Below are 15,952 nucleotides of genomic sequence, written 5' to 3'. Positions count from 1 at the left end.
GTGTCTCCTGTCTCTGTGTCACTTTGAGAGGGATCCTCTCAAGCTTGAAGTCACATTCCAAAACTGCACACCCCAACCCAACCCCTTCCCCACACTGGACTTTACAAACCTTATCCCCCTCACGTGCAGGGCTGGCATCCCTCCTTCCTGGGCAGGTGAGGAGCACAGGCCAGTCACTGCCTCTGACTTTCAGCCTGGCCTGTGCTGAACAAGCAACTTCTGGCCCTTGCATCACCTCTCCACTGCTTTCAGATTCTCTCCTGGTAACTCCTTTCCTCACGTTGCTCCTTCTAAAGCTCTTCTCAGCCTGCATCTCTGAATCCTTTCCAAAGCAGCCTCTTTTCCCTTCTCTGGATGAGCTGCAGCCATTTGCTGCCCATTGAACCCTTGGGCAGGGAATCAAGACTTCCACTTTGTAGCTGGGGGTAACAGCCCTGCCACATTCAGCTGTCCAAAAGGAAAGGCGCAGCACAGCAGCACCAGTGCAAAAGTACATGGCACAGGCAAGAAGGAAAGACAGCAGCTTCAATATTTAGTCAGCACAGTGCAAATAAGGTGAAACTGCACTCAAGCAGGAGGCTTTTCCAGATATGAGATATGAAATCTATGAAATGACTGCAGAAACCACTTATCTCATTTTAAAAACTGCAAAAAGAAAAAAAAAAGAGGAAATTCAGACTCCCAAGCATGTCTCAAAGAGCAGCTGCTCCAAGGAGGAAGAAAAGGCATCCTTACAGCCACATCAAGTTGTGTTAATCCATTCACTAGAGACCAAAGAAGTCTTGCAATTTTCAAGAAAGGATGCAAAAATCTTCAAGGGATCACCCTTCCAAACTGAAAGCATGTGGCAAGTTTCTCGGTTACTTATAAAGTGGATAATAAACAAACAAAAAAAAACCAAAACAAAAGGCAACAATGTGGAAGGGAGGGAGGAGGGGGAACAGCTGGATCCCACACAAACAGCTGGATCTCTGAGCCAGAACTGCAGTAGATGGTGTGTTGCAATACTCTCAGCCAAGGATTAGAGCAGCAGTCAGGCAGGGCAGGAGAGCCTGCTCCCTGGGTGGGAAGTGTAGTCACACATGAGAGGTTTACACTGCTCTCAGCAAATCAGCAACAGCACAAACAGCAGGGCTTCCATCCCCCTTCTCCTCTCCTTCACTTTGTAAAAATCCCCTCACTGTACACATGACCTGCAAGGCATTTTGTAAAAAAGGCAAAAGAGAAAAAGCAAAACTGGCTGAAACTGAGACTTTGCATTTTTACTTTGGGAATTTTGTGCAGAGAGTAGATGAGTAAATGGGAATTTTTCCAGAAATACAGAGAACCTGATGCAGGACCAGTGCAAAGCAGAAAGGAGGGTGTTCAGCAGACAGCATTCCTCCAGTGCCTGATTACATTACCTGTGTGGTCTGAGGGAAGGTGGAGTGAATACAGGCATTGTATATGATAAGAACAGAGCAGCCTTTCTTTGTCAGTCAGGCTCTGTAAGCTTTCTTTAAACAAATTGCACAATTTAAATCTTGCTGTAATCAAGGAGATGCAGACACAGATCCACAATCAGAATTTTTAAAATAAACCGAGTAGAAGAGCAGTACAAGCTAACCTGGACATTAAGGATGGGAAGGAAAGCAAACAACAGCACATGCAAAATACGGAAATCAGGAAATTCTCAATTCAGTGCTGACTCTGCAGCACATCTGCCAACACTCAGACATCTTGCCATTATCTGGCAGCAGCCACAAAAGGCAGCACCAATCTGGGGCTTCCTTGGTGGAGAAGGAGTGGGGAGCAATGCCCCAGAGCTGGCAGGGCTGAAGCTTTTAACCATGCCAGCAATTCAGGAGATGGGAAATGTCTGCCCACAGGTAAGCCAGGCTGCACAGCAGGGAACACACTGACAAACCAGAGATGTGGATTCGTGTCCCAGTTTTGGCATTTTTTTAGTGGCTCTGACCTACCAAGCCAAATATAGCACCACTAAGAAAGGAGCTGTCTTAGCTTTTATAGCCATGATCCCTGTTTCCCAGAACCAACAGAAACAAATGGGACAGCAAGCAAGAGGACTTTCTCATTTCTCACGGGAATACAGCATTCCAAGTAGGGCCCTGGCATGGGCCAGTCTGGCAAAACCAGAAATGTGCAGAATGAAAGTGTCCTGCTAAAAAGAGAGTGGGAATGCAAAACTGAGGAGTTTATTTTGATAGGAGAGCTATCTGTACTTGAGGGTTTGGCACAACACCTCGGAGTCCAACAGTTATGTTGTTAATGGCATGTTAATCAGGCTGTTTTGATCCCTGGCTGTTCAACAACTTGCAAATATTTATTATTCCATCCTCCAGTACTGAACTGCAAACCACTGGGATTTGCATGCACAGTTTTGCAAGGGATTATTTATGCTGACAGTTCTGATCTTTCTGCTTCCTTCCCCACTCATCCCAAAGGGGAGAACAGTGGAGATACCAAAATCTTCCTTTAAGGTTAAAATACCTGTTTGAGTGCTGCCAATACTTGTTCACGAACTGAAAGTATAAAGAGACCTCTCTGGTATTATTCCTTCAGACGTTTCAAGCAAGTGTTCAGGGGCTGGCTGGTCTTATCAGAAACAGAAAATTTTGTACTGTCCTTTCCATCAGGAGGGTGACATGACACTGAAGAGTCATCTTGCAAGTCACAGTAACACAGAACAGATGAGGGCATTTTTTTTTCAGAATCACATAGACCTTGTAAAATTGTAACCACCTATAAGCAAGTGCAGTGATTAAAGTTCACATCCATGCATGTCCTGTTTGTCCTGTTTAGTCCAGGCTGTTTAAATGACAGTCACACAGAGCTATCAATATCTCAAGTATCCTGTGGAAATCCCCATATATCCACCCTGGAAGACATAGAAATGCATCTGAGGCCTTACAATACTAAAAGAGGGGAATAAAAGTTTAAAATTAAACAATATTTCCTCTTAAATCTCTAGAGAGTACCACACTTTACACAATTCAACTGAGACATTAGGCAAACTGGTGTTAAAGAGCTTAAGTTTTTGTTTCTTACCTCCTCAGGTACAATGATTAAAGGGTATTTGTCCTCTGACAAGAAGTTAAAAATAACCCACACTTTAAATGCATCTTCATCGCTAATCAGCAAAGGACTTTTAGAGAGGTTCTTTTTAGCACAGAGAGTCCAGCACATCCTGTTGAATTCAACTTTGTCAAAGTTCCCTTGAACCTAAAGAGAAGAAATTGAAGAACAACAAAGAAATTGATATGCACAAATGGCACAGAATAGCAGATAAACAATGTTTGTCAGGTTTCATCATACAAAAAGCAGCAAGAAAATTGTAATTTGCACAAAACACCAAAGCCCAAAAAGAGCACTGTAACAACCTAGTCTGACTTCCTGCATGGGGTAAAATAAGGAATTCCTCCTAGCAAAACTGACATCCAACCCCCAATTTCTGGTTGAGGTAATTACACTCTGACTCCATGGAAAGGAGGTTTCAGTGCACTCTGTGTTTCCTCTACCACATCAGCTTCCAAACCACCTCCACAACTTAGTTCCAGCTGCCCTCCTACTGCACTGACTTACTGAGATTTTATATAGCAAATCTGGAAACCAGCATAGCCAAATCCACATGTGGATATGCTAAAAGCAATACTGGAGCAGCAGCTGGGAAGGACCTTCAGTGTGTTTTTTACCTCACATTACTCAAACTAACTCTTGCAGAGTATTCATAAACACGGAATAATTTTTTTCCTCAAATACTAATTCACTTAAAATCTTTGCTTTTTCTCAGGTTTGCAAACCTTCACCTCATTGATACCAAAATTCCTCTTGTTTTCATTATCCTTTATCATATCTACCAGCTGCATCTACAGATCTGTGAATTATTTATATAGGCAAGACCTCTAATTCACAGTTTTGTTTTTAAACCCTTGTTTAAGTTACACATTAAACCTATTTATTATCTTCCCATAACTTAGCAGTGCTATTTCTTTACCAATGTGTTACTGATTAAGGCATGTTTGACACTGCAATGGAAGCCCCTTTGAGATTTTGGAAAACACATCTAAGGAACAAGTTCTTGTACCTCTTGTGGTAGTGAGACCAGTAATGGTCAATGATTTTTTAATGATAAGCCAAACCACAGATCTCAGGTGCTTGAAGAACACCAGTGCAAACTGTCGGATTTCCTACCCAGTCTGGTAAGCAGTCAAATACAGTGACCACACCACACTGGCCCAGCCAGTGACAGACACAGGAAGCTGATGAATTGATGTGGGTGGAGGGGAAAAAGAGGGGGAAAAAGATAAAAAAAGAAAGACAGAAGTAAACAAGAAACAAACCTGATGACAAGAACAGTCTCCAGGCATAAGAGTGAGACTATCAACAAAAATCATAGACTTTGCATGCTTGCAGAGGCCACCAACGTGAGTGGAGATGCAAGAGGCTACAGCTGTCCTTTGAATGAGGTGGCAGCTGTAGGAGCCAGAGCTACCCCAGCCACAAGTTCAGCATCTGTCTTGTTTGCACAAAAAACACGGATCTTGAATGAAACACTGACCGAATGAACAAACACCCTCTGGAAAAGGGCTAGAAGTCAGGATTCCTTCATTCTATTCATCAGCACTTCACTCCTTGGCTACCCTTGCCTGTGCTTTTTCTGTGTCCTCTCCACCTTACCCAATAAACTTGTTTTCTAAAAGTGTTTTTCCCACCCTGACAGTGAGGAGTTCCACCTTGGAAATGTCCTGGTGGTGCATAGGTCCTGCTACTACAGCAAAGCAGGACTGCAGCCCCTCAGACACTCCTGTCAAAGCCCAGGTCACCTGCAGCACATTCCTGCCACCAGGACTGTGCACCAGTTGAGCAGGAGGTTTCAGAACCATTTTACCACAGGGGAAAAGGTGCCACAGTGCCAGCAATCCCACTTTAGACATGTAAGCACTTTTCTCAGAATCCAGACTTGGTTCTGAAATGGACTTTGTGGGGCCCACATGGCATCCAGAATAGAGACACTGTTTAGGAATTATTCAGGACAATAATTACATCAGCACTTGAGCCCTGGCTCTCCAAAATAACAGTTCCAAAAATATAACAAGCATTGGTAGTGTAACTTGCATTCATGAAGTTGCCTGGAAGATGAGATAACCTGAGGTTTGAACAATGTCCTTCTTTGTCTCTGCCCACCAGGAGTCTTCCCTGCTCTAAATAAGGCCACCTGTAAAATACCACCACTGCCATCACTGAAAGGGAAACATTTCCAATTGGTATTTGAAGATAGACATTGTAAATAAAAGAACATGCTAAAATATGGTTAAGGAACCAAGTAAAACAAAGGATGAAGACACTATATTGGCAAATCACAGCTCCCTCCTGAAAGAGACATTTACAGAACAAGACAGGTTTTGTTGCAGATGCAAGAAAATTCTATCTGCTGAGTAACAAGATGCATAACACCGGAAATCATCAATCAGACAATACTAATTATTCAAATCATTTCTTGAAATTACCTATGTGGATAAAGGAAATTAGTTGTAGCAGATGTATCTCACTTAACTACCTTGTCTTTCTTCACAATTGTCCCTTTCTTGATGATTCCTTGGTTCTACATAAGGAAGCTTTATTGCAGGGTAAGTCAGCACGAGAAAAAATACAAAAAGTTACAACTGCATTTAAGAGTACAGCACAAGTTATTTCCAAAGGTTACAAAGTCCTCTCAATGAAATTCTAAGTCATAGCTATATAATTATTTTAAAAGAAATTTAAGAAATCGTTCATAAAATATTTATTAATGTCTTAAAGCACAATATCTTAAGATCAAAAAACCTTTCTTGAGCCAGTGGCTCTTGCTCAAATCAATTAATTTGCTGTAAGATGCATGACTGGAGATTGAGAGAACTTCCTGTGTATCTGGGGTATAAAGCATCAGTCCTCCTTTAGTAGCTTTGCTTACCAGAATATACTAACAGCAATTTTTCTACCATCACCCCATAAAATAACAGATTACGCCTTGGAAAAATAAAGAAGGAGTTTCAAAAGAGAGCAAACAGCTCTCTATCTCTGCAGCCACAACATCAAAGTTTGAGGGTTTCTGGGGCTGGCCCTCAAGTGTACAAGAAATCAGTGGTGTTGAAGCTGATGTTTCCAGTATCACATGAGCTGCTTTCGCTGTCCAGCCCAGTATATGAACAGAAGACAGAAAAAAAGCAGTAAGATCATTGTTTGGGGCTTTCTAACTTTCCAACCCAGTGATCTTAGAATATGATGGAGAGGAGAGAAAAGGGCAAAGCCCTGCTGGCTTTCCAGAGTTTCTCCTGAAACAAGGCATAACAGAAGACTGAAAAATGCTCAGACACAAAAGAAAAGAACTTACAAGACAAAACTTCACAACACTCCCTAATGTCACCCACTGTAACTCTCTGAAGGGATCTGTAACACCTCAGCACCCCATGGCTCACTGCCTTCAACACCGCTCACCTGCTCTGCACAGCTGCACCCACTGGGGATCAGGCTCAGCCCCACTCCCAATCCCCACACACTTTGTAGCTACACTTTATTAATATGAGCACAGCTCTGCATGAACACAGCTTAGGCAAGGGCCAGATGTAACAGGAAATAGAAACCAAGGACAGAAGATGTAGAGAGCAGTGCACCCTCCCATTTTTAGGCACAGGCTCTCCAGAGTAGCCACGCTGTGAGGACCCCACAGACGCATTCCCAACCAGTGTCTTCATACCAGCAGCAGCCTCCTGCAGGCACAGGTACCACAAAGACAAAAAAAAAACAAAAGCTGATACAAGAAAGCACAGAACATGAGAATTCAAAACTTACCTTTTCCAAGATGAATTTGTTTAGATAAGGCATGTAACCCTGATTGGAAACTGGTCCTTCGTCATCGTCCCTGAAGTGCTCTTCCAAGGCCACTGGATCATGGGGAACGTTTAACACTGTGCACAAGTTGTGAGAAAGGACCTAAGGACAGAAGAGAAACCAGTGACACTGCTGTCAGCCTTAACCATGGTGTGTTCCCTCCAGACCAGACCTGTGACTCCAAAACCATGTGCAAAGTGACACTTTGATGTCACCACAAGTTCTGCCCCACAAAGTTTTGCAACACATAACTAAAAAAATCCTGATTTGATGGTTTCAGAGAGTTGATTGTTACAGAAGCAGCGTGAGCACAGAAAGGTCCAGCCTCAGAGAGCTACAAATGCAGCCACACAAGCTCCCCTTTGTACATATATCCCCATGCAGCTGAAAACCAGGAGAGGCATGCAGGAACACCAGAATAATATTTGCAGAGTGAAGTCAGATAGCTATCAAAACAACCACAAACACCTAGCCTTTGAAAGTGTAAATATTTATATCTAGTGAAAATGAGTAACAGAGAAAACAACTCAATATGTAGCTTTAGTTTACAAAGAAAAGACTATTCAGATTAAAGCATTAACTATGGATTTCTCTCATCTGCCTGCTTTTGGGCTGCTTCTCAACACTGACCCCATGTTTCAGTTGGCAAAGGAAAGTAATGTTACAGAAAGAGGAAGGGTTTAGGTGTGCTTCTCAAATTTTTATTTTAAAAAGCTATTTGCATGAAGTATGTCACGAACTTGACAACCACTAACACTCGTGTCTGTTCTTGAGAAATGACCTTCAAGAAGAGACTACACACTTGACTAATTTTAAGGAAGTACTGAATTACTAAAAACTAACTAGCCAGCACATCTCAATTTCTTCAGCTGAGCTTTGCAAACACAAACCAACACCTCAGTACCAACAGGAAGGCAAAGCCTGGGCAGGAGTGACTCCTGTGCCGCCAGCACTTCCCAAAAAACAGCAAAACAATTTAAAAAACCATCCCTTCCTCTGGCTGTTCACACTGTCTGGGGTCAGGTCAGACCTGTAACAGGCTGCCCACATCACCCCTCGGCATGATGCAGAGCTGAGTCTCTGAAGATTATGTACTACCAGCATCAGCTGGGTTAAGGATTTAATACTACACGCCCTGCCACAGTTTGTGTGGAAAAAAATGTTAAAAAGGCAAAAAATACAGCTAAAAAAAAATTACACAAAGGTAAAACAGATCACATCTTTTCAAAAGGTATGCTGCCAGTGCTATTATTTTTTTTTTTTAATCAACAACTACGTGGGACAAAGTGCAACTGAATTTTGCGGTTTTTATGTAGAATTTTAAAAAACAGACCAAAATGATGCAAAGAGAAAACAGTAAAAAAAACAAATGTGCAGAAAACTTACAAGCATGTCTATTTAGGTGAGTAGACATGAAAGATGGTCAAAGATGAAGTAGTTGTAAAAGAAGAAGTGAAAGTCTGAAGTTGTCAAAGCCTAGGAAATCAAACCAAAGCTACACACTTAAAATGTCTGGGCTTTCCCCCACCCACCTACCCCCATGAAAAAAGAAAATGTACATTTACTATTCTGATGCATGATAAGGAAACAGCAAAATCTCTGTGTTAGTTAGCAGAAAATATTACAAAGATAGCACAAGATGTATATTCAGTTCAGAGAATTCCTCTCTACAAACTGCCAAAGTTAAACTTGCTTTCAGAAAAGGAGACATTTCCATGAGAAATATGTATTTTCACAGGTGTATGCTAACACTAAGGCATTAGTGCTAATAAGGTCTAGAAATTCATAAAGAGTTAAACCACAGCATCAGTCATAGCACAACATTTCCCAAAGCAGCAAAAGAGCATTTACAAGTTATCACATTTCACACCACTATCAACAGTATATTTCACTTCAATCCATCCTTGTCTCTAACCAGATCAAGTATTTGAGTCCACGTGATTTACATGTGGGGTTGGGGGAATGTACTATCATGTGTGTTTCCCCTTCTATTTAAGGCTTCTGCTGTTATTTATAGAAGCCTGAGGGATTCTTGAATTTCTGAGAGAGAGAGATGATCACTGTTTTCCAACCACACTGGAATTGCTAATACTATAACTAAAAAAATACTCAGTTAATACAAATATTCTGAAAGCATGACTGATTTCAGCTACTATCAAAGTAAATTAAAAAGTCTTGATAAAATACTTTCTTATCATGTGCTTTCTACATATTTGTCTTCTCCTTTTTTTGGTGTACTTGCTGTGCTTGGGCTGTCAGAAACCTAGGTGCTTTCCACATCAAGTGACCCAACTTACCAGGAAAGAATTCCACTTTCAATGATTTTCTAAGATCTGCCTTATCTGTGATCTCTCTGGTGCCCAGTGCTCTCCTTTCATAACTCAGGAAATTCCTCGGCGCCTGCCAAGGCCTGCCGTTCTCAAACGCGGCCAAGCGCCAGCTCAATTCCTCACGTGCAGGGTGAGCAAGAAAAACTCTGCCCTGAGGTCTCGTTTGGTTTGGTTTTGTTCTCTCAAATCACATTATCTGGACCAGGAGATACTCTGTGTTAATTAACAATTTAAAAAAAAAACCCAACAAGTATCTGAGCACTAGACTAACTGGGCTACAAAAGAATCACCTCGCCTTGCAGAAGCTACACCAACCATGAGGAAGTTTTGCAGCAGTCAGGATTATTCCCCCAGTGCCCACAGGGCTGCCAGGCAGCTTTCTCCTTCCTTATTTATCACGCTCTGTATGCCACATTTAATAATTTACCTTCATGCCAAAGCCAACTCCTGCCCCAGCCCAGAGACTCATCTCTGCTGCAGCACATGGGCACAGTGGGGGTCCCCAAATTGGGGTCTGAGACAGCACAGGCAGCCTGCAGCAGGGGGTTCACAACACCAATGCACTCCAGGTACAACAATCCTTCACTCTCAAGGAACAGTTTTGTAAGAAAGATCCCATCTTTCCCTAGGAACAGTGAAGGTGTTCTGTTCCAAACAGAAACACAAGCAAGCTGAAGGCCAAAGGTCATCGCAGACTTTGGATTTACTTTATTTATGCCCTGTTTCATGCTGCTTTATCTTCAGGTCTACTCTGCCAGAGCTGCTCCCTTCTTGAGTTCCCATTTTCCAAAACTTTCAGCACGTGTTGAATTATTACCATCTGAGTAGTTTCATTTAACCATGTCCCATAAGAGGGATCTGCATTTCTACAGGGAGAGGGAGGAACTGCTAGACTACTTACTGCTCAGTGACAAAAATTTGGCCCAGATGACAGTGGGAGCATTACCAGGGCAGACTAATCCTGCAGTAGTTATTGTCAGCTTCTTGGTAGCTTTCTCTTTTTCTTTTCCATCTTTCAGGGGGGTCTTCCCACTCCCAGTCTCTTTTTCAGATTTTAAAATTTTGGCATCCCAGATCCCGACAGCTCTATTCAGTGGCTTCGTGTGAATTCATTCCAAGACATTCTTGGCTCGTCTCTCCCTAACATCCATGTCAGCAGCCAGCCAGCCAGCCAGCCAGCCAAAATAAGGCTACTCACAAGCACTTTCCCTTTTTCTTTTACGACCAGTGTTAAAAGTAGCATCATATAGCCCTTGTCACAAGAACCAGGGCTTTTCATCAGGGTACACCGTACGTACACCATATCCTGCATCATCACACCCCCAAGGTCCAGCTTCCTTACACTCAGGTAGCACATACCCCATCTGGAGCCTCATTATTTAATATCAGGGTTACTGCAGCAGCCTCTTTCCCAGCTGGATGAGTGTATTCCAGCCCAGCCTCCACCAGCCCAGGTTCCTGACACTTGTGCCCTTTGCCCACATCAGCTCCCATCCCTTCATTCGCTCCTTTCACCCCTGGGCACTTGCACACCCCTCATCACCATTTTCAATAACCTCACCCTTCCTTTTGCCTTCATTATCTGCATAATCCCCCCAGCCTCCAGTCACATCCTGGTGTCAGCCCACATCTGCCCAGGTAGCCAAGGGAATTGCCTTTCTGTCCTGGGGCTGCCAGCCCTTAAGAAGAGCTCTTTGTAAACATACTCCATGTACTGCACCTTTCTTCGACATGTGCCCTGAAATCAGTTGATAAAACAGAATCACAGAATGCATTAGGCTGAAAAAGACCTCTGAGATCAAGTCCAACCTATGACTGAACACCACCATGTCAACCAGACCAACCATGTCCAGTCGTTCCTTAAATACCTCCAGAGACTCCATCACCTTCCTGGGCAGCCTATTTCAACATCTAAATCACAGAATGCATTAGGCTGAAGACCTCTAAGATCATCAAGTCCAGCCTATGACTGAACACCACCATGTCAACCAGACCAACCATGTCCAGTCTTTCCTTAAACACCTCCAGAGACTCCATCACCTCCCTGGGCAGCCTATTCCAACATCTAGTCAGCCCCTCTGTGAAAAGATTCTTCCTAATGTCCAACCTGAACCTCTCCTGTGGTGCAGCTTAAGCTTTTGTCCTCTTGCTGACTGCCTGGAAGAAGAGACCTATCCCCACCTGGCTACAAGCTCTCTTCAGGCAGTTGTGCGGTGGTAAGGCCACCGCTGAGCCTCCTTTTCTCCAGGCTAAACACCCCCAGATCCCTCAGCTGCTCCTCACAGGACTTGTGCTCCAGACACTTCACCACCTTTGCTGCCCCTCTCTGGACTTGCTCCAGCACCTCAATTTCCCTCCTAAACTGAGGGGTCCAGAACTGGACACAGCACTCGAGGTGTGCTGTACAGTGCCCAGTACAGGGGACAATCCCTGCCCTGGTCCTGCCAGCCACATTATTGCTGATCCAGGCCAGGATGCCACTGGCTGCCTTGGCCACCTGGGCACAGGCTGGCTCAAGGTTAAACAGGCTGCTGATCCACTGGGAGCTGCTCCTGTCATGACAGCCTCATGGCCCTGTCATTTCCTCACGCTCCCTGTTTCAGTCTACAGGCTGCCTGGGCTTTCCTGGCACAACAGCATCCCTCCCTCACACCTCACCGACAGCACTGCTCATGGCTACCCTAATACACACACTGTGAGCCCCACTGACTGCCCCAGAGCAGGACCCTGTCCCCCACTGTGAGTCACAGTGACTAATTTCCTACTGCTCGGCACGGCTGCACAAAGCCGATTGTCCGGCCAGGGTCCTGCCCACTCGGCGCAGGCTCCCACCCCTGCCCCTGCCTCACTGCATTGTTCAAGGTCTTCCTCTGTGGTCAGACCATCCCTCTCACCCCTGATTACACCATTCTTCCTCTTCCCACAGGCCACCAACTTCTCATCTAGGTGAAAAGCAAAGCAAAGGCAAGAGGTATGACAAGCCTCTAACACCCCAGATATGGGAACAGACCGGTATGAATTTTCTAAGCCTGACAAGTAGTTTTGGTCACCCAAAGTTACAACACACGCCTGAGTGAGACAGTATTTGCACATGTGGCTCACCATCCACATTCTGCAGATAGCATCCAGGAGTCCATGACCTCAAGACTTAAAAAATGCACCGCAGTGCAGCATGGAAAACAAGAACACCAAAATAAACCCACTGCCTAAGCACGGACAAGTCACAAAGCAACAAGTGGAAGAGCTTCCAGAGCGAGTGTAAAAACTAATTGGTGGATTTTTCCAAGATCCAATCATACACACACTACAAGCAATTTTGCTGGCTGTCAAGTGGAACCATATGTAAAACTACAGCGTTTCAAGATCCAGTTAAAAACTGGATTTAATGCTGGTACCCTTACAGAAACTTCTAAAACAAATTATTTTAAAAATTGCAGATGGTAAGAAAGATGAAATTGGTTCTAAGTACAGGAAAGGAAACAATTTGGATGTAGCTCGTGCTGGAATCACAGCAGCAGCTGTAACTGTGTACACAGAACTTACACCTGAGCCTTGCTGTATCAGTGTTTGAAGGTGCCAAAAAACACACTGGCAAAACAATGACTGTGTGCCGCTTTAAAGCTGTAATTTAAGAACAGAATACACAAATGTTTCTGCTGATGTAGAAAAAGAGACTAAGAGCTGCAGACAGCATGCCAGTAGAACTTCTGAAGACTACCAGTTGAAAAAAAAAAAAATGGAAAAATCCAAACAAACAAAGAAAAAAATCAGTACATACTGGAAGAAGACAACATTCAAAATTACACTGAGGACTGATTTGACTGTCTCCTCTCTCAGCAGCTCAGAACATATGCAAAAGATACAAATGGATAAGACATCTCATAACATCCTTACTATTCCAAGCAAGTCCCATTTTTGCCCTCAAGCATTTGCTGTTTCTCCAGACTACAAAACAGACCAAACTGACTCACCTCCATCCATCTGCTCTAGATCTACTGAAAACAAATGTGTGATGCAAACCCTTTACAGTAGGCCCTCAACTACAGAACACACAAACATACACACATATTTATTTTTCTCACAGTATTTACGTATTTATTTTTATGGAAGGATCAAAGGTCACTTCTAGGCAGAGTAACTAAAAATCACTTCCTTTAACAACCAAACGTATTATCCTTAGGAACTTCCCTGCAATGTGATGGCACCACCTTACACTGGATCACACAAACCAAAGACACATGGCCAGTAGGTTTTCTTACTGAGAAGGGAACAGTTCAGCAGGTTACAACACTGTCATTCTCACAAAACAAAAAGGCTTTTAGCAGTTTTAAAAACAGCCATTCCACTCAATTATTAAGCACATTTTTCTAATGTCACAGATCTCTACTAACCTGTTGGTCTGCAAGCATCAGCACTCCATTTTACAGGAGTGCTGTATCTTCCTCATGATGATGAGAAACACTTCATTGGGAAAGACCTTCTAAGGACAACACAGTCCTATCTCTGTCATACTGGAACTTCTCTTTTGCTGTCCTGCCTGCCCTTTTTAACTATGCAGGGCTACTGCCACCCTGCACACCTTTTCTCCCCAGCAGGACCATCAGTTTGACACCACATTCAGCATTTGCCACAAAAAGTCTATGCAAGAACACCCTCTACTCCCTCCTGAAAACTAATTCTTGGTGGCCACAGGAGAAGGTGGCAACCTCATGACACTTCCCACAGGAGCCTTTATGTCACAGACAGAACTGCACAAACACACAAAGCCCTGCTTTTCTTGATGACACTGTACCAGCACACTGGCAGCTTCTGCAGCCATTTCATTCAGCCCAGAATCTGAGTGTAAGAATGTGCCCTTTCCTGATGGAGTGACAAAATTATGTTTTTGTCTCCTTAAAAAGGAACAAAAAGCTCAAAAGTTTCCTCAATTAGGTAAAATGACACCTCATAGGACCTTAGGGACTTCACCTCAAACTTAAGGATAGCCAATTACACAGAAGCCAAAAAGTCCTGCCTAAGCAATTTACTAGAAAAAGAGGACAACAAAGGAACTAATCACTTTTGCGAGGTGTTTTACCAGGAGCAAGAGCCTCTTACACTTAGCTCGGCTTTTCTCTGAGCTTTGTTATTATTATTCGTAAAGAGCTTTGTTATTTTGCCTTTTATTAAAACTTTTCTGTTTCCAACACTGCCACAGAAGCCATCCTGCTGATTTTATACTATCTGAAGTAGCTGGGCTATCTCAAGTGTGATATAGATCTCCAAGAGCTTATAAGACCTGGCTCGAAGAGACCATTAAATCACCTCAGCCCCACCTGAGGTTTTGCACTGGCCTGCACGATGACATCTGCAGACACCCTCGGGCGAGTGCATGGAGCTCACCAGGTGTGGTAGGCAGCATGACAGGAAAACAAGATTCCTATAAAAAGTAGGATGATTTTTAAAAAACCTTCTCTGCAACCTGCTTCAGTTCGTCCTGCAAGGTTGGAAGACAAAGACTCACTTTCATTGACACTCCCTGTGAAAAACCTGCACACATTTTCAGCTCGAGTTCACAGCCAGGTCTGGCGCCTGGCCCGAATCCTGCCCCGCAGTCACTTCTGGCCGAGCTCGGCCCTATCTCACAGCCCCATCACCCCAGCAGAAGAAAAGGAGAAGAGGAACAGGCTGCTTGCAGCACGCTGCCAGGTCCGGACCCTCATTACATAATGCTAAAAATAAAGTCCACGAGCGACCAGTCACGCTTGCAAACAGCACCCACAGCACGGCCAGCGTCGCTGGTGGAGTTAATCCCACAAAAGGCGCAAACCTCGCCGATTGCTGCTGCCCACGCAGCCCCAGCACCGAGCACAAGGACCCACAGTCTCGAATGTCAACAGGTGTTGCGTTCTCATTCAAAATATTTAGTTAGCCAGATTCCTGCTATTATTCCCAGGCCAAGACGGTCCCATAAAGCACGGCCAAGATGGGACTGGATTCAGCGAGCTGCCTGAGAGCTCTTTTAAGAGCACAAACACTACTTCAGCGTATAAGCTAAGGAAAGAATGGCACAGTTGGAGCCTCTTGACTAATTCTCCTGTTTATATCCAAATAAGAGGGCACTGTGGAACCTCTCTCTCCCCTTGGCAAGCTGTGAATTTCACTTGGACGCAGCCAAGCCCTATAGATGGGACCTTGTGGCTACCCCACAAAAGATTTCGGCCAGAAAGGGTAGCAAGGACATGTGGTTGAAAGCGGACCAGAAGCACAACAAGGGTTTGTGCGCTGACATCTCGGGGAGGACGGAGCGGAATGAAAATCAGCCCGCCCGCCTCCAGGACGGGTCCGCGCCAGCCCCCGCGGGACGGAGGTGGCCGGGGCCCGCGGGGATTGCGATGCCGCGGGACGAACGCTGGGGAGAACGCGATTTACAGCGCCAGGAGAGCCCCGAAAGCGAGCGCCCGTGTGCCCCCAGAGGCGGCCGCCGCAGGCAGGTCCCAGCCCGCGCCCCGTGCCCGCCGTGCCAGCGCTCGGCGGGGATCGACCCCTCGCACCCCACCGGGCTGGCCGCCCCCCGCTTGCCTTGAGCTGGGACTTGGAGACCTTCCCGCTGCGGTCGAGGTCGAGGGCGGTGAAGGCGTGCCAGATGGACTTGAGCAGCTCCTCCTTGAGCCCCACCATGGCCGGCCCGCTCCCGGCCCGCGCCCGCCGCCACCGCTGTGCCCCAGCCTGCGCCGGCCCCGGGGGCGCNAGCCGCGGCCCTCCCCGGCGGCCGC

General features: G+C 44.9%; 1 protein-coding gene across 1 annotated transcript in view; it reads right to left on the bottom strand.

Moving 5' to 3' along the window:
• SWAP70 (switching B cell complex subunit SWAP70) overlaps window positions 1-15,931 on the bottom strand; it is a 34,934-nt gene extending 19,003 nt beyond the window's left edge. Inside the window, exons 1-3 of the mRNA XM_041415049.1 lie at window positions 15,759-15,931; window positions 6,829-6,969; window positions 3,049-3,222 (exon numbers count right to left, since the gene is read on the bottom strand). Coding sequence (XP_041270983.1) covers window positions 3,049-3,222; window positions 6,829-6,969; window positions 15,759-15,857 — 414 coding nt within the window. The 5' untranslated portion in view covers window positions 15,858-15,931. The remainder of the gene's footprint in view (window positions 1-3,048; window positions 3,223-6,828; window positions 6,970-15,758) is intronic.
• Window positions 15,932-15,952: the final 21 nt, after the last annotated feature.

Source organism: Onychostruthus taczanowskii, unplaced genomic scaffold, assembly GCF_017590055.1.
Source record: "Onychostruthus taczanowskii isolate IOZ18803 unplaced genomic scaffold, ASM1759005v1 scaffold49, whole genome shotgun sequence".
In the NCBI taxonomy this organism is placed as follows: domain Eukaryota; kingdom Metazoa; phylum Chordata; class Aves; order Passeriformes; family Passeridae; genus Onychostruthus; species Onychostruthus taczanowskii.
The sequence above is the reverse complement of the archived record's forward strand: the minus strand, read 5'-3'. Positions and strand labels throughout refer to the sequence as shown.